The sequence below is a fragment of the Pipistrellus kuhlii genome, unplaced genomic scaffold (genome assembly GCF_014108245.1).
Source record: "Pipistrellus kuhlii isolate mPipKuh1 unplaced genomic scaffold, mPipKuh1.p scaffold_m20_p_15, whole genome shotgun sequence".
Taxonomy (NCBI): Eukaryota; Metazoa; Chordata; class Mammalia; order Chiroptera; family Vespertilionidae; genus Pipistrellus; species Pipistrellus kuhlii.
The window spans coordinates 32,436,763-32,455,996 of NW_023425460.1; the positions used below are offsets into that span (position 1 = coordinate 32,436,763).

At 41.7% G+C, this 19,234-nt stretch overlaps 1 protein-coding gene across 28 annotated transcripts in view; it reads left to right on the plus strand.

The window, feature by feature from the left end:
* BTRC (beta-transducin repeat containing E3 ubiquitin protein ligase) overlaps positions 1-17,315 on the plus strand; it is a 150,595-nt gene extending 133,280 nt beyond the window's left edge. For 25 of the 28 annotated variants that reach the window (XM_036437877.2, XM_045582011.1, XM_036437873.2 and 22 more), the window contains 8 exons: positions 46-183; positions 643-761; positions 2,466-2,715; positions 3,398-3,516; positions 4,616-4,726; positions 6,169-6,247; positions 10,710-10,902; positions 12,757-17,315. In XM_036437877.2, the coding sequence (XP_036293770.1) occupies positions 46-183; positions 643-761; positions 2,466-2,715; positions 3,398-3,516; positions 4,616-4,726; positions 6,169-6,247; positions 10,710-10,871 (978 nt within the window). In that variant the 3' untranslated portion in view covers positions 10,872-10,902; positions 12,757-17,315. Of the gene's footprint in view, positions 1-45; positions 184-642; positions 762-2,465; positions 2,716-3,397; positions 3,517-4,602; positions 4,728-6,168; positions 6,248-10,709; positions 10,903-12,756 lie in introns of those variants that run through there. The other 3 variants (XM_036437881.2, XR_006741714.1, XM_045582020.1) reach the window with 3 other exon arrangements.
* Positions 17,316-19,234: the final 1,919 nt, after the last annotated feature.

Consider the following 19,234-nt stretch of genomic DNA (forward strand, 5'->3'; position numbering starts at 1 on the left):
TGTTCTTTTCCTAATTACTACCTCTTTACCATTCCTTCTTCTCAGACAATAGAATCTAATTGGAGATGTGGTAGGCATAGTTTACAGAGAATTCACTGCCGAAGTGAAACAAGCAAAGGAGTTTACTGTTTGCAGTATGATGATCAGAAGATAGTAAGCGGCCTTCGAGACAACACTATCAAGGTGAGATTTCTTCAGGTGTGGGTAAGTAGCCGAAGAAGCTAGGGTGACCACATTCATAAAACAATCCAAAGCATAAGTTCTAAGTTTTATTTCCAGGAAGTAAGTGAGCATTGAAGGTTGTTTCTAGTCCCAAAGCCAAAATCAGTTTTTTAAAGAACAGATACCTGCTTCCCTCAAGAAGAGCATATAAATGGGTTGTTAAATTCTCTTCTTGAAGTTCACTGAATGAGCTATTACTCTTAGCCCTCATAATTACAGGCTCTCCCTGTTCCTTAATGAAAAGGATAAAGTCTGCATTAGTACTGAAGCCACATCTATGTAGGTGCTTAGCGAAAAGAATGCATTCCACACTACTCTGAGCTTTGATTCTTTGGGGGTATCAAACACATAATAGAGCCAGCAAGTCTCTGCAGCACCCCATTATCACAGTGATCAAACGGATCTTGTTTGCCCTCCTAGATCTGGGATAAAAGCACGTTGGAATGCAAGAGAATTCTCACAGGCCACACGGGTTCTGTCCTATGTCTCCAGTATGACGAGAGGGTGATTATAACTGGATCATCGGATTCTACTGTCAGGTAGAAAATTTCAAACGATTTTTTTGAGCTCTGAAATATCAGATCCACTCTGTCTTTGTCATAGATAGTAATTCTGTGTGTATCTGCATGAACACAGTTCTAACATTTCATAACTGAAGAAGAATAAACTAGCTCCCCCCATCGTTGTGTTCATCTAGAACTAAAAAACTTGAATTAGGAATGGTTAAGGTAAGTTTACATTTTTATACATATAAGAAACTACACATTCTGTTTTAATTTGCTGGAGTCATCCATTACAGAAACTTGGTAAACCTTGCATTCCTTTCAAAAACCACCTCACAAGGGAATGACATGAATGAAATGAAGCCTTCCTTTCAGGGGTTATAACTGTAGTGCAGGAATGTGTTATCTCCTTTAAAATGTGTACAGGTGAGAAATGCTCGCTCTTTGCAGCCCCTCCCCTGCTGTCCCTGCAGTTTTTAATTGCAAGCTTCACTCAGGGAGGGGCCTTCAATTTCCAGAGGCATTAGTAATTTGATGACACAGCCATTATGCTGCTGGAGTCCAGTGTAGCTTGAGTTCTGGGTACCAGAAGCACTGTTGGAAACCTCTGTTAGAAATTTTGCCTTAAGCTAAAGGATTTAGCAAACATAATGCATCAGAAGTAACTTTTTTAAAAATAGAGGGGGAAAGCAGTTAACTGCATTGTTAGATTCTCTGAAGTTAATTGTTTACCATTCTCAGTTATCCTCTGTGATTAGAAAAGACTGTTCTTGTTTCTTGTCTTTTGACTTAAAGGCATAGCAAACTCACTTCTTACAGTTATCGACATCTAACATTTATTGGTGCATGTGGAATGCCTCAAGGAAGCTGAAACGTTGTAGAGGCTAACATCATTGATAGGATAAGGGAAAAAATGATTTTCTGAAAAAGGGAGTTAATCTGGAAAAAGGAATAACTTGTGTTATAAAAACCAAAGTAAATATACAAAAATAAGAATATCAAAGTCAAATACTATATTTTGTCACATAAAATTCTCAAGCTATCTAAGGGTCTTATTCCCTACTGTGAAGCCTATGTTTACAGATGTTGGCCCTTCTTGATCCCAACCCCCATTCAAAGCTCAGAAGTGGAACCTTACACTTAGGATCTAAGTAATCTTGGGCCTTGACTTGTGTGGTAAAATCTTAGATTCAGGGACATCAAGATCAAATCCATAAATCAATCTGTTATAGAAATTTCAGTCTGTTACAGAAGTTTCTTGACCTATATTAGTTCTAGTTCCTGAGGGTTATCCATAGGACACTAATGCTGCTATTATTAATCAGATCCCAGTTTCAAATGTATCTTCTTAATGGTATTAGATTGAATTTCTGAAATTTTATTATAATCTTGAGATCTGGGCCCAATTAGTAGGTGATGTGGCTGCTACCTCATTCCTACTCCCTACACATGCCCACATTTGAAGTAGTGTGTCTTTAAGCATTTCACATTGGCAGCATCCTATCTTCTTGCTTTTCCTACTCTCCTATCCCAGCCCTCTATCTACCAATTCCCTGTGATTCATCAGTATTCTTTACCTCTGTTCAATTTTTAAAATACAGAAGAAGACTAGGGTGTAGTACTAGTGTGAAAGTGGGGTAAGAGAGGTGGGAAGCACAGTGGTCAAATATTGGTAGTACATTGTAGCATTAGTACCCCCATCAAAATCTCAGATAGCCTTCTTACCGTTGTTTTTTCCAGGGTGTGGGATGTAAATACAGGTGAAATGCTAAACACGTTGATTCATCATTGTGAAGCAGTTCTGCACTTGCGTTTCAATAATGGCATGATGGTGACCTGCTCCAAAGACCGTTCCATTGCTGTATGGGATATGGCCTCCCCAACTGACATTACCCTCCGGAGGGTGCTAGTCGGACACAGAGCTGCCGTCAATGTTGTAGACTTTGATGACAAGTACATTGTTTCTGCATCTGGAGATAGGACTATAAAGGTAAGAGTCCAACTTAAGAGTAAGGGAGTTCATGTGAAAACCTGATTAAGTGCTATTTCATATTAAAACATCACTATAGACTAATTAAATATTTAAGTAAAAAGATAATAAATGAGATAAATTGTGTGATAATTTTGGTTAGGTATTTTAGTACTATAAATAATGGTGAGTGTAGGAAGGGCAGGAGTCAATTTAGGTTCAAGAAAATTCGTCTGGCCGAAACCGGTTTGGCTCAGTGGACGGAGTGTCTGCTTGCAGACTGAAAGGTCCCGGGTTCGATTCCCGTCAAGGGCATGTACATTGGTTGCGGGCACATCCCCAGTAGGGGGTGTGCAAGAGGCAGCTGATTGATGATTCTCTCTCATCGATGTCTCTAACTCTCTATTCCTCCCTCTTCCTCTCTGTAAAAAAATCAATAAAATATTTTTTTTTTTAAAGAAAAGAAAATTTGTCTGTAAGACCAGACTAACACCATAGAGTAAATCAATTTGAGAAATTCTTATGTGATAGCAATGAGCTACAAATTAGCCCTATATTACCATGAATCAAACTTGTCATTGGTTTGGTTTGGCTTGAGAACTTGACTTGGTTTAGTAGTCCTTGCCTCTCCAGGACTCCACTTGCCGTAGATATTACTAGTGAGAGCACCAAATCACCTGCCAAATGCCATATTCTGTTTCAGGTATGGAACACTAGTACTTGTGAATTTGTGAGGACCTTAAATGGACACAAACGTGGCATCGCCTGTTTGCAGTACAGAGACAGGCTGGTGGTTAGTGGTTCATCTGACAACACTATCAGGTGAGCACCAGGTGTCTTGTCCGGAAGGGATCAGCATCATCCTACCACTCATTGTTTGTGCACAGTTCAAACAAATCTTCAACTGTGTTACGTTTATTATAAAATGTTTTTTCTTTCTGTAGCTTCTTTCAGGTCAAAAGTTTGCCCCAAGCAGAGAGGCAGCACAGCAAATCCTTTTTGTTAATGTATTTCCTTCCTGTAATAGTTATATCACCAGATAGACCTATTTAAAAGGTACTGCTTGAATGAGGAAGTGGGCAAGAGAGATAAGCAGATTGAGGTTGAAAGCCCTTCCCTTTAAATTTCACCTGTCTGCAGTTGGAAAGTGCTAATAAATAGCTAGAGCCATTTCTGTCTGCCCATGGTCTAAAAATAAGAAACAAGATTTTTTTCACTGCTAGCAAGCGTGCATTTTATTTTCTTAGAATAGCATAATTGGACATGGAGTTACCAGTCTGAAATTATAAAAAAATCCACTAATTGAAGTATTTTTGGTGTTTTTCCATCACAAAGATGAACAACGCAGATATAAATTGTATTTGGATGATTTATCAATCCTCTCAATTCCTTCAAAGTACTAAGAGGATGAAATTATCGTTCCTAGAAATCATATGGATTGGTCTGAAAGCATACAGTTTTTGTATATTAACATATAAAAGTTTTTGAGAACTCCTTTTGCATTTCCATTAAATGAGAAAGATTATCCTGTAATAGGTGAAAGCAGAGAGTGTCCTCAGGAAAGAGGTGGACATTCTTTGTGAGGTCAGGATGTCACTGACATTCTTCATCTCATTCTTATTGGTGATTTCAGGAAGCATTGCTTTTCTTGGCTTGGTCATTTCCTTCACAGGCATTTACTGGTATGGTTACAAAATTATATAAAGCAAATGAAACTATATACTATGTTTGAACTTAAAATATCCATTTTTCTACCTCAGTTATATGGCAGAAAAGAAATAAATTACATTGAAAGCAGTACATTTTTGCGTGGATGTTTATTTTAGGGACTTTTAAAAAAACATTTGAAGTATATTATTATAACATTCCAAGCTTAGGAATGAATATATGAGAATTCACTTGACTCAGTTTTCTTTTCCAGATTATGGGACATAGAATGTGGTGCATGTTTACGAGTGTTAGAAGGCCATGAGGAATTGGTGCGCTGTATTCGATTTGATAATAAGAGGATAGTCAGTGGAGCCTATGATGGGTGAGTTTGTATCTACATCTTAATCTCTCCTGCCTTAGGATGTTAAATATAGCCTTTCCTTGTGTCTAAAAGATTATAGATTTCACAGAAAGGACCCAGTACAATAGTCCTTGTGACTAATTTATGTATTCACCTCTCCTTTCTTTCCATTAATTGCCCTTTTTTGCTCATGACTGTTAGTTGATATTGGTTATATGTTTTCCATTTTTCTTTCCATTAATTGCCCTTTTTTGCTCATGACTGTTAGTTGATATTGGTTATATGTTTTCCATTTTTCCCTATAAAGCAAAGAATTGGACAAATCTAGTATAACAAGATATACATATAAAATAGTGACTTACTATAAAACTAAAACATTGGAGGGCAATATCTCTGGGGCTTAATGTGGTCGGATCTTAAATTTTTATATCTTTGAATGTTTCCAAAAGTGCAGTTCCCTTGTCTTTGCTTCTTCTAGCATTTCAGTTACAATGAGTTCAATAAGTTTTTATTTTAGCAGTCTGATTTTCGGTGAATATAGAATCCATTCATATGGATGAATCCCATGTTTAGCAATACTAAGCACATAGTAAATTCTTATAAAAAGTATATTCACTTATGTAGATCTCTTTATCATTTCTTCTTGTCAGGGTACAAAGCTACCGTTCAAATATTGGCAGCTTTTTAAATATCAGAAACTAACTTAACATTATCTTAGTAGATGAACTGACTATACTGATATGTTAAGATAATTCAAGCAGCAGGAAGTGTAGCAGACCTACTACTTGTTCTTGGAGTCAACCATCACTCTCATATCCTTGGGAAATTGTTCAGGATGTGATAACATGTTCCAGCTAGGTCCAAGGTTACGTTTTCTCATTCCCATGGTTTTGATCTGTATCCACCTTTCTTGGGTTTTATGTGTCATTTATCATGAGGAAACATGACCTATAATTAAAAGTTTAGAAGGGCTAAACTTTTCTTACTTAAATCAAAATATGAGGATTCTTAATATAAATTCCAGAACTCTTAAATAGACCCCAGTCCTCTGGTTCATGTGACTTGTGCCATTCTTAGAATTGACCAAAACAAAGATGCTTCAGAGTTACAGGTTTGTAGGTTTAAGTGATCTGTTACGTTATTAAGAGGCCTAATATATAAGATCTTCTCTTAGCCCCAAAGTATAGTGTAGCTTTGCCATTCACTGTCTTCATCAGTTTGGTTAAAGCTAACCTGTTTCTTGTTTTTAGGTTAACTACATATATTTTCCCCTGTTAAGATCAAGAATGAATATAAGAACCAAGTCTCCAAAACAAAAAAGTTTTTATATATTCCTGTGAGCTGCATTTATTATATAAACTATATTCACCATACATATTTATTGCCATGACGTTTTGCTATTCTTCCTGTGCTCCCTTAATTTTGCTTTTAATTAAGATTTTTGTCCCCTTTTTGATCTCTAGGAAAATTAAAGTGTGGGATCTTGTAGCTGCTTTGGACCCCCGTGCTCCTGCAGGGACTCTCTGTCTACGGACGCTTGTGGTAAGAGTCTAATGTTTAAGGGAAGTTGGGGGGTAGGAAGGAGAAGAAATTAAACACTGATGTACTGTGGAATACAGATCTGGATTTGATAGTTAGAACCTCACAAAACCTACTACTAAGTGGAAAGGCAGCCAATACATGACAATAAAATATGTTTATATAGCGCCTTTCATCCAAAAGTGCTTTAGAGACTATATGTGGAGAGAAATGTGGCAGCTGTTTAACAGCTGCACAGCAACTCTCCACATCAGTCTGGTACAGGAAGTGAATAAGAATTCTGTATCCACCAGAAGCAGTAGGGGGTACTTAGGGAGAAGGAACGTCATTGCTCATATTGGAACCTGTCCAGGATCTGAGGACCTGCACACCTGTGCCTGCAAAAAGTGCCATGGGAGTCTGTGTGAGCCCCTGGTCAGCCCTAGTCCTTCATCCTATTCAAGGCATGCTGCCTCCGGCAACTTGAATCCCATCTTTTTCATTCTTTGTGTGTACTCCCTTGCCTGAACATCTTGACATTTGGAAGAAGAAGTGACTCTAAAAGAACTTATATCACCTTCAAAAGCACTAAATTCTTTATCATGCCAAAGGCCTGGATTAGAAAATGTTCTAAGTATAAAAGCTGCTTCGATTAGAAAACGATTAGGCGGGGCACTAGAGAAGACAGCCTTTTGCACAACTCAGGGAAAAGATGAGAGCAAGCATTTGAAGACCCAGGATTCTGAATCCTGGCTCAGCATTTAGGTATTCTCTGCTCTGAAAAAGAGGGACACATTTCTTTGTCTTCCCTGTTGGATTTAAAGCTCATTGTTTCAGTATTATACATGCTTTACTTTCATGTTTTACACATGTTTTTTAAAATGTGTACTTTCATTCATTTATAGTTAATCTAGATTTGGTTTTTAAAGTATAATTTACATACAGCAAAATGTGTCCATTTTTAGCGTACTATTATGAATTTTACAGATGTGTAACTACCACAATCAAATTATAGAAAATATCCATCATCTCCCCAAAATTGTGTCCCTTAGAATCACCCCCAGCAACTGTTCATCTCATTTCTGTTCCTGTAGTTTTATTGTCTTACGAATGTCATATAAATTAAATCATATAGTATGTAGCTTTTTGCCTTTGGCTCTTTTTACTTCATTAAAACTCATCCATGTTATTGCATATGTTAGTACTAAGTTCTTTTTTATTGTTGGGTAGTATTCCATTGTGCGGATGAACCAATTTGTTTATTCACTCACCAACTTAAGGACATTTGGGATGTTTCCAGCTTTAGGTGATATGAAAACATCCCCATACAGGATTTTGTATGTACATATTGTTTCATTTTTCTTGGGTAAATACCTATATTTGCAATGTCTGGGTTCTATAGTCATTGTATGTTTAAATTTAAAAGAAGTACTAAGCTATTTTCCAAAGTGGCATTTTGGGAGTTTGCAAATGTATGCCACTTTACATTCCCACCAACAACGTATGCGAGTCCCACTTTTGCACATCCTTGATAGCACTTAGTATTGTCAATTTTGTGTTGTTTTAAGATTTTTTAAGTGATTTTTAGAAAGAGCGAGTGAGAGAGAGAGAAACGTTGATGCAAACGAACATTGATCAGTTGCCTCCTGCATGTACCCTACCAGAAGCCTGCAACCTGGGCATGTGCCCTGACCAGGAATCAAACCAGCAACTTTTAGTTGCATGGGACTATGTCCAAGCAAATGAGCCACACTGACCAGAGCTACCCTGTTTCCCCGAAAATAAGACAGTGTCTTATATTAAGTTTTGCTCCCAAAGATGCGCTAGGTCTTATTTTCAGGGGATGTCTTATTTTTCCACGAAGAAGAATACGGTACACATTTATTGTTAAATGAAAATAAAGGAAATTTATTACCTGTATACAGTATGGTAGTACGGTAGTTATCAACACAAACCAGACAAACTGAATCCTATAGTATCAAGAATTTACTTATTTATACAATGACAATCATGTCATCATCTTCTGGAACATCATCCTAACAATCCAATTCCTGAATTTTCTGGTGAATTTCTTGTGACTCCATTTCTTTCAGAATCAGTGGACCAAATCTCTCATGTTTAGCCTGGGGGGGGGCCTTATTTTCGGGGGGATGCCTTATATTTCACTCAGAAGGAAACCTGTAAGTAGGTCTTATTTTCGGGGAAACACGGTAGTATCATCTGTTGTTGTTATTGTTGTTGTTTAATAGCCATTTGAATAAGTGTATAATGGCTATAGTTTTAATTTGCATTTTTGTGGTAACTAATGGTGTAGAACATCTTTTCATGTTCTTTTGTGAAGTGTCTGTTCAAATCTTGTCCTCATTTATTGAGTTGTCTTAAATTTTTAAAAAGAATTTATTGAAATATAATTGACATACAATAAAATATGCAACTTAATAAATTTAACATATGTACATACCAATAAAACTATCACTTCAACCAAGATAATGAACGTATATTCATGCCCCCTATGTAATACTCCCTCCCCATTCTGCCCTTTTCCCTCTGCTCCAGTCCCCAAGCAGCCACTAATCTGCTTTTGTCAATATTGATTAGTTTGCATTTTTTATGGTTTAATTAATGGAATAAAAAAAAGAGTATGTACTCTTTTTTGCCTCTTTTCATTAAGTCTGATTATTTTTATATTCTCCTGTGTTGTTGATGTAAATCAGTAGTTCATTGGTAAGTAGTATTTCATTGTATGGGTATACCACAATTTATCCACTTGCCAGTTGATGAAAATTTGGATTATTTCCAGTTGTGGGCTATTACAAATAAAGTTTCTATAAACATTATGTGCAAATCTTTATGTGACCATATGCCTACATTTCTCCCTGATAAATCCTAGGAGCAGAATTTCTAGATCATATGGTAAATGTATAATATTTCTAGAAACTGCCAAACTATTTCCCAAAGTAGTTGTACCATTTAACATTGCTATACAATAGTGCAGTTACTCCACATCCTCACCAATACTTAGTGTATAGTCTTTTTGAGTCATTCTAAGTGTCTGGTGGTACCTCATTGTGTCTTAATTTGCATATTCCTAATATTAATGTTGAGCATCATTTCATGTGTTTATTTGCCATCCAGATACCTATTTTGGTGAAGTGTCTGTTTGAATCTTTTGCCCATTTTTTTAATTGAGTAGGTTTCTTACTGAGTTTTGAGTTAATTTTTGTGGATGGTATAAGGCAGTGGTCGGCAAACTATAGCTCTGTTGACTAATCAGTTTGCCGATCACTGGATAGGGACTTAATCACAAGAAACAACAACAGCGCATAATTATTGGAATCGAGAGTCTAGGTCAGTGGTCGGAGTCTAGCATATGGCTCTCGAGCCTCAGTTTGCTGATCACTGGTATAAGGTATGGTTCAAAGTTCATATGGATATCCAGTTGTTCCAGTACCATTTATGCAAGACTATCCTTTTTCCTCTGAATTGCCTTTGCATTTTTGTCAAAACCTGTTAACCATATATGTGGGGGTGTACTTATGGACCTTCTCAATTCCAATTATCTTTTTGTCTGTTTGTCTATTTTGATACCAGTATCATATTAACTTGGTTACTGCAGCTTTTTAATAACTCATGAAAGCAAGTAATGTAAGTCCTTCAACCTCGTACTTTTCAAAGTTTTTGGTGTTTTGTTTTTGCGGGGTGGGGGGGGTTCTTTGAATTTTCATGTGAATTTTAGAATCTGCCAATTTTACCCCACACCACCCCACCCAAGAAATCTGCTAAGATTTTCATTGGGATCGTGTTAAATCCAGATCAATTTCTATTGGAGAGAAGTAACTGCTTAACAATACTGAGTCTTCTGATCCATGAATACAGTATATCTCTCTATTTGTTTAAGTCTTATTAAAAAATTCTCAAAAATATTTTATAGCTGTCGATGTTAAAGGTCTTATACATCTTTTGTCATATTAAAATTTTCATATTTTAATGCTATTATAGTATTTTGAAATTTCTGGATTGTTCTTTGCAAGTATGTACAAATTACTTTTAGTTCTTTTTCAATCTGTGTATCTTTATTTCTCTTTCTTGTTTTATTGTACTGACTAAGATCTTCAGTACAATGTTCAAAAGAATTAACAGTGGATGTCCTTCTCTTGGGGAAAAAGCATTTGGTCTTTCACCGTGTGTGTGTGTGTGTGTGTGTGTGTGTGTGTGTGTTAGCTTTAGGTTTTTCGTAGATAAAATCAGGGGTATTAGAAGTTCCTTTCTGTTCCTTGATTGCTGAGAGTGTTTAATAGAAATAATGTTGGATTTTGTTAAATGTTTTCATCTGCATCCATTGAGATAATCTTATATTTTTACCTTTATTCTGTTAACTGGTTATTATCAAGATAACATAGCCTTTTCCTAGACTTCTTTTAACATGTTGCTGAATTTGTCCTTTTGATTCTGAGTAGTTCAGAAGTTTCTGTTTCTCCTTCTTTAGGAGCATTCTGGAAGAGTTTTCCGACTCCAGTTTGATGAATTCCAGATTGTCAGTAGTTCACACGATGACACAATCCTCATCTGGGACTTTCTAAATGATCCAACTGCCCAAGCTGAACCCCCCCGCTCCCCTTCTCGAACATACACCTATATCTCCAGATAAATGATCGTACACTGACCTCATACTGGCCCAGGTATGAAAAAGAACTGTGTGCATGGCACTGTGAGTAGGAGATGGAATGTTGACTGTAAGGTGTTGCTAGTTCATGGAGCCTTCTCGTGTCCTTTATCTTTCCAAGTCCTGAAAAGCAAGGGGAGCTGCCATCACGAGACAGGGCTGAGGCTGCCTGTTGGATGCTGCCTTCATCAAGGAAACCAGCCTCAGTTCTAGATGATCCTGGAATTCGATCTAGATGGCCCTTGTGCAGTAGAACTAGTAATTCCTGCCCCAGTTATCTAACAGAATTGTTCAGAAAGTAAGAGATTTAGCCTTGGCTGGGCAACTCAGTTGGTTAGATCATCATCTAGATACGCCTAGTTACAGGTTCCATCCCAGGTCAGCCCGGTAAGGCCACAAAAAGAATCAACCAATGAATGTATAAATAAGTGGAACAACAAATCAGTGCTCTCTCTCAAAATAAATAAATATTCAAAAAATATTTGAATCAGTTTTAAAACTAAGAGTAATGACTCAAAAACCTGTGGCTTTGTAGTTCCCAGATTAAACCAGTACCTGTAATAAAGCCCCTTTAAATCAATTAGGTAGTCTAATGTACCAAGGGGGAAATCTCATGGTGAAATATGCTGGCCTCACAGCTCTGTCAGTGTCATTTGACTTTAAAAGGGTAGCTTTTTAAAATGCTTATCCTCACTCCCCACCTCCTCTTTTGACCTTGGAAGTGGCTCTGGAGTTGGTGAGAATTCCATGTGTTCTCCCACTCAAGTCTTCATCCTCCCTCAGAGGCAGGAAGAGATCCTAAAATTCATCTTTATCTATTTTGTGGTATATTCATACATCGTGATCGTTGTTTGGGGAAACCGCACTACTGCTGGGGAGCCTTGCCATCACTGTGATTTCTCATTTCCCACACTTGCCTCGATGCTTGTGGAAGAAGTGCACATTCAGTACACCTTTCTGCACATCTTTTTATGTGGTTCTTCTGAGAGGGGTGGTCTGTGCCTGCTGGGCTCTTTTCAGTGCTCACTTCTTACAGAGGACATGCTGCTTCCTCATCCCTCAGCCTCCTCAACCAAGTCACACAGGCACACCTTGGAGAGAACTCTGAGCTGTGTGCCCTTGGGCAAGTAACTTCCCACAGCCTTAGTTTCCTTATTAGCAAAATGAGGGCTGCAGTACCCAGAGCTGTTGTGAGGATTGCATTGAAATGTTATATGTAAAATTCTTCGTGCTTGGCCCAGTGCCTAGCACCTAACAAGTCCTTAGGAAAAAGGGGTTTATTAGTGTTTACATTGTAATCATGTTACCTATCCCCTCCTTTTGCCAAAATTTTCTGCTCCTGAGTTTTTTATGGCATTTTGCCATATTTAATAATTGTTCCTGATGCTCTTATGGCTTATGTCTCCTTCCCCTCTCACCCCTGAAACATAACACACACATCCCCTAAGAGTCTGTCTCAGGCCTCTCTTCCTTATCTAAGCTCCCTTCTTCGGCTGCCTTGTCTCTTCCCAAGGCTTCAGCTCTCATCTCAGAGTAGATGACTCTCAAATTTGTATCTCTAGTCCCAACCTCTGCCTTGGTCTCCAAGCCACATATCCAGCTACCACCTACACTTCTGTCTCTGCAGACACCCACTGTAGTCACTCTGTAAGCGCTGTGGCCCTGAACAGGCCACTGAGGCCCCTGCCAAGTCCCCAGACAGGCCATAGCCTTTAACAGAAGCTCCTGCTTAGCACAGGCCAAGAGCAGGCATTACGAAGGACCTCTGAGCCTTTTTCCTATCTGACAGCTAAGTTAGTTCTTTTTCTCAAAGAGCAAGTGAGAACTACAGGGAGAAGGACTAATGATTATTTGCTCTGTTTTCACACAGGACTCATTAAAGTTGCGGTATTTAACGTATCTGCCAATACCGGGATGAGCAACAACAGTAACAATCAAAATATTACCCACTTTCCCCGGACTAGCCGAGGAGTGGGGCTTTGAGACTCCTGTTGGGACACAGTGGTCTGCAGTCGACTCAGGAGGGTCTCCTCAGCACAGCTGACTGCTCCCGTGCTGCTATCAGATGTCTTTTATCTTTCGTGAATGATTAGAACTTTTAAACCTCACCTCACTTCCCCTCCTCCTTGCCCCTGTGCACCTGTTTTTTCCTCATTTGGTTCCAGACAAAGATGACTTATAAATATATTTAATGTTTTGCCAGAATCTCTCTTGCTTTGCCGTTAAGCAGAAGAACTAGTTTCCCTATATAGCCTGCTGGGAAAGACCCACTTCTAGGGGAGAGGGGGATGCAACTTCAAGCCAGACAGCACCCCGTGTCTCCCGGGAACTACAGGAATGCCCAGCGCCTGGCAAGCTCAGCGAGCCCCACTGTGCTTAGGAGACACGGTCCTGAAAGAGAGACAAGAAGAATGAGCACACTTGATGATCTGGGCCTCTTTCCTCCATCTCTTCTCTCTGTTTCTGTCCCTCTCCCTCCTCTCTCCACCCCTTCAGCTGTTCTCTGCTCCGCCTGAGAACGAGGATGAAGAAAGTGTCATCAGTTAGCATGAGGCAACTCGGCTAGAAAATGCAACACTTGGAAAGAGTTAAATGCTGTTCAGTTAAAATTTCAAAATGAGGCTTTTGCTATAAGTGACCCTCTATGACAATAACGGGTTCTCAGACATGGTACTTCCACATTTGCAACTCTCCTCTCTTCTCCTAACGCCCTCTCCCCAAAAAGGGGGCAGAGATTTCCTGGGCTCCATCAATGGCCACATCTTTTCTGGACTCAGCGGTCTCCTCGATTCCATGTAGAGTGTGAAAAGGAGCTGCTGATTGCATTTCCTCTCATTAACAATTAGATGTGTAATAAAAAGCATTGTACTTCATCTTAAATCACTGGTAAGGCTCAGCCTACAGGAAGGCTTGAAATGGCCGCAGCCAGTCGCTTGGTACGCTCTGCATAATTTCACATCTCAGATCTCCTCGGGGCCTGTGAGTGCCCAGGCACCTGTGTCTTTGCGACCACCGTCAGAGTAGCTTAAGAGGTGGTCGGGATTAAAAGTTTATTTCTTTTTCATTTAGGCCAGTAAATTCCATTTCCAAAAATCAGGCTAGTCATCTCAACCTTCTGCTTTTCCCAAACCTGGTATTTTCAAAGGGCAAAGCTGCCGGAGAGAGCAGATCAGGGTGACGTTTGGCACACAGGGTTTATTACTGGGGCAGAAACTGCCTTCTCTTTCCTTTTCTCCCTCCTCCTGGGCATGTTTTACTCTCCACTCTCCCTCAGCCAGTAACTCTGAGAGTTAGTTAATAACAAGTGGACCTCAGCAAGGGCCAGGGTGACCAGCCACTTGGAAGGCAGCTGTGTGGGATTCAGGTGCAGGCACCTGTGCCACCCAACCTGGAGCACGGAATACGACCAGTGTGCGCCCAGCTTGTTTTCTGGGGAGGGGAGTGGGCCTGCACCAGTCATTTCTGGTGGCACGGCACACCCACCCAAAGCCCTGAGGCCACAGTACAGCCTCAAGTTTTCCTTGGAGGCTGAGCTGTCTGGCCTGTTGTTTCCATTCCTGAATGAGCAGTTGAGCAAAAGAAAGTCCCTTTTTAACTGGCAGCTGTAAAAAACATCAGAATGGGAGCCAGTTGCAAGTAACCTCAAAGCTAGGCCACCTTTGGTTCTGCAAAGGGGAAAGATGAGAGAAAGCCATCTTCCCTCTGGTTTGTAAAAAGGTGTCCTCTTCCCAAAATGTGTCCAGGCTGAATGTTGTTATTACATATTAAGAGGTAGGTTATGCATATGCATTTTTCTTTCCTGCTTTATGAGTGCTTTTAAGCTTTTAGTTCCAGGTTATATTCAGAAAGTATTTCCCAGTGTGATGATAATGTCATTGCCTAGGAAATATTTTTTGAGAAACATTCCCTTCCCAACTATCCATTCTTTAGAGAAGTGTGTTCTATCTAGTCGCTTCTCATGGTTCCTTGTCCATTGTGTTGACTATTAATGCCTTTTTGATTGGTTGAGAGTTTTGCTACAGATGAGGCACAAGACCATCAGCCTAAAAGACACACAGCTCAGGCATTGAAGAGGCATGGATTTTAAGCTGTTTAAAAGTATTGTCCAATAGCCATAACTTTACTAGCCCTTCTGTAAAATGCTGCTGTTCTAACATGAGAGCTGTTGACTATTCATGGTGCACAGGGCTTGCCTCTCCCGTCGAAGTTCACTTGGAGGTAGCTTGTTTTTAAGACTGTTCTGAAGCTTGTCACATCAGAAGTGAGATGGAGGTGGGCCCTTCGGCCTGCGCGGTTCGCTCTGTCGAGGATCTTCCCCAGGTTGTCCTCCGCCCTGATGGAAATGGGAGTGAAGTTAAGTGGTCTGAAAAACTTGAGTCAGTCACATTTCTCAGCTCGGGGGGTCATTTACCAGTTCATTGTAGAAGAAACAATCAGGTAAGTAAAAGTTCATTTCCAGAGAAAGTAAACCCCACTTACCATCTCTGCATGATTTCAGTGGGAATTGATTATCACTAATCCCCAACTGGGCTAGAATAAATGTAAAGTTTGACCTTTTTAAAAAAGAGAAACAAAGAAAGTCTCAACACGATTAAAGGAATGGTAGAAAGGTGCCGAAGGAGTCTCTGGGCTCTGAAATGAGATGTCTCCATTGTAGATTAGTCTCTTCCCATTAGAATTCCAATGTGGTTTGAAAGAAATGTTCCTTCGGGACAGGAGGAAGCCCCTTCAGAGGTGGGCGAGGAGGGTGTGCACGCACTCACCCGGGAGCCCTGTGGGCCGGCGAGCTCCGCTCACCCCCGGGCTGCTCGGACACACCCGCATGCCTTGCTGCACGTGTGTATTCCCACCTCAGAACATCCTTCCACTTCCTATGTGCAGTCTGAAAGCGGATGTGGATTGGGAACGGAAAGCCTTTTACTCTGTCCCTGGGCAAAACCCTGGTGACTCTTCGCCGGAAACTCTATAGAGACAGGACAGGACCCCTCTGAAACTCTGTTGACAGATAATCAAGTCTGGCCCTCGTAACTTGTTTCTGAACTGGAAAGGACCCTGGGACCCCTAAATCATTCTGCGTTCTGCTTGAGTAAGAGAAATCCTGTTTTGTTTTGTTTTTTGTAAAATCAAAAGCTGAAGAGAAGAAAACAGGCACTCTCCTTGCCGTCGCTTGGTGCCCACTGGTCTGAACACCATTGTAAGGGGTTGCTGTCCTTGCCTAGCATTCGATGGTGTGTGGAAACAAAAGGCTGGGGTGGAGGGGGTGGGGAATAGTGGAAATAATGAAGGCATTATTTTCTTGTAATTTCAATGTAAATTATATTACATTGGTATCATTAACTTCTTGGTGTCCTCCATTTACCTTAGAAGGTAATACCTTCCTGCCGGAGTGAGAGCAGTCCAACCCAGAAGGGTGCCAGCCTGAGGGGCTAGGCTGCAAGCTTGGTTATGGAGGAATCCAGGTGCTTTTCGGGAGAAAAGGGGATGCTTAGATACCCACCACCTGTGACCATCACATTCTCTGATGATCAGGTTTACTGTTGGATTTAAGTCCACATTTCTGATCGCCTTGCCCATGTAGATGAGTTCAGCAGACTTTCCAAGTGCTAAAGAACATGAAAAGTGCCCTATTCCTCCTGCCTTCCTCTCTTCCTCTTAGAGTAACTCTCGCTTTATCATGGGCCCCCAGAGCCTGCAGGTGGAGTCCTCCCTGGGCTCCATACAGCCGTCTCTGAGGGGAATAAGGCTGAGCTCTGCTTGTTTTTACTTGTACTTCATTTGTGACTCCAAATCATTGGGACTGAGAAGAGAACCCAAAAGAGCAACCTGATTATGGTTATGGTAATTATGGCAACCTGATTTCAAGTGGAACTTAATGCATTGATAACCTTAAACCTTTCCTATTGGAAGTTGAGTACCTATGATTAGGTGCTAAAGTTTCCTGGAGGCAGATGGCATTAAACTGTGTGCTCTACAGCCCACCCAGCTGGCTCTCTCAGCTCCTGACATGTGTGTGCATGTAAGGATGAGTGTGGTAAAAAGCATTATAAAGCATCACCTCCCCTCTGTCCCTTTCCCTTCTTGAAGGAAAAAAACAAGGGTTAGACCTCTGGGTACCAAGGAAACTAACACCTCCCCAAGTCAATGGTCACTCAAGCCCAACCCAGACTGTTCAGGGGGGTGTTCCCTGGACTCTGGCCTGGGGCAGCCTGGCAGCAATGTGAGCTTCCCTGAACGCTTCCAGTTGGTTCTGCCCTTTGTTCTCTAGACTCTAAGTACTGACTGCTTTGACTTTTGTGATTCTGTTTTGGTGATGTGTAGTCAATGTACCAATATGTTCACAACTTAGAATCATGGTAATATAGTGTGTTTTGGTTTTTTTAACTGTTCAGAAAAAAGTAACTTAAATTACAAATATAAGATTAAAGTGAATTTTCCAAGTGTCTTGTCTCTTTGCCCTAACATCAGTAGGTCAGTGAGTTTTTCAATATACAGATCGAAAGAGTACGAGAAAACAACATTGAGAGAAGTCAGGGCCAAATGGTGTGGATAAAATGATGGGGCCTCTAGCAAATAATGTTCCATGTTGAATTAAATTAAGCCAAACTGATGTCTAATTTGGGTACAGGTCCCCATAACCTCCACAACCCTACCCATACCCACACCCATACCGCCAAGTCGTCCTCTGCCTCCCGAGAGGATAGGAAGACTTGTAGATAGGTGAGCTCACTACTCTGGCGCAATTTTCAGCCACTCCCAACACACTGTTCAAATAAAGGGGGCACTGACCCCCTGGGAGAGACCCACCTGCCTTCTCTCCTTAAACCAAACCTGGGGCTAGGCTGCAAGCTTGTTTATGGAGGAATCCAGGTGCTTTTTGGGAGAAAAGGGGATGCTTAGATACCCACCACCTGTGAAGTAGGCACAAGGTTACACATCCTCTCCCTCTCCTCCCCTCCTGGAGTCACAATAGCCCATCCTTGTGTCACATCTGGGCTTTTAGTCAGGACAGCCCCACTGCAGAGCTACCCCTGCGGGAGCTGGAGGCATAGCAGAGCATCAGGTGTTTGCACACGGGGAACCTGCACAGGAACAGGCTCCCCACACTGCCCAAGACCGTGCTAGGTCTACCTGACAACCAAGGACAGGGAGGGAGGAGTCAGCAGTGACCACTTGCCAGCTGGGCCCCAGAGCCAGTATTGAGCACCTTCAAACCCAGTGTCAGCTTCCCCCAGGATGGTTGGGGTCGAAGGTCCCCACCCCGAAGACTCAGCCCTGACGTTACTGTTTCCCAAAGCCTCCCCCTGAAACCTATAGCTGCGCCACCATCAACAATGACGGAGGGTGGGAGACCTCTCTTCTTTCTGATTGGCTCTTGCCAATTAAGAGCATTTTATTAGGCTGCTAATTAAAGGCACTTCGTTAGCAGCAGGAGAGGCCGGGTGGGGGCCTGGTGAGATGGAGCTGCAGCCAGGAGAAATCGTTTTCTTCCCCCCATGGAAGCAGAGCCTCTTAGGGAACCTCTCAGCCCCCCAACCTTTCCCGCTGCGCCTACCACACCCCTTGCTTTCAATTAGCATCTCTGAGGGGAGTGAGGTCATTACCAAGCCCAGGTGGAGAGCCTTCCCCTGCCTCTGGCCACACATCCTGGCAGGGAGGGCTGTTCTGTCCCCACGCACCCAGTGGTGCTCTGGGGGTCTGGTTTGTTCTCCCCACTGCGGAATGGCCCCGTGGGTCCCATGTCTGAAGCCGTCACTAGCAGCCACCTCGTAAATAGAATGACCGGTCGCTCGGTCACGTGGTGTGAACCTCCTTGTCCCTTTCCGCACCAAAGGCTCAGGATGTTATTAGGAAATGTGACCTTCCTCCCAGTCCTTTTCCAAGAGCTGAGCCCTCATAGGCCGCGGACCCCAGGGGGCTGGGGAGGAGGAGAGTCTGGGGACCCTGGGACTCCAAGAGCTCACACATTGGAGGTACCTCCCCTGCATAGTTCAAGTGAGCCGCAGGCAGTCCTCCTTCCTCCAGCAAAAGGGGGGCCTGGCCATGACAGCAAGAGGGGGCTGGCATCAGGGTCAGAGAGAGCCCCTCTCTAGAACCCTCCCTGTCCCACCTTGCTGCCCTCCTCACCCCCTCACTTAACTGCAGAATTAGCGCCAGCCCAGGCCGGGAGGGCAGATTTATGGCCAGGCCCGCCTCTCTCCATTTAACCTGAGGCCGGCCTGGGCTCCAGACACTAAATTAGATTTTTGACAATTAGAGAGACTAATGGGCACATAGCCATCCCCAGAGCCAGATATCCAGCAAGGCCGTCCTTTAATATCCACCACTGGCCGCCAGCCCCTCCCAGCCGG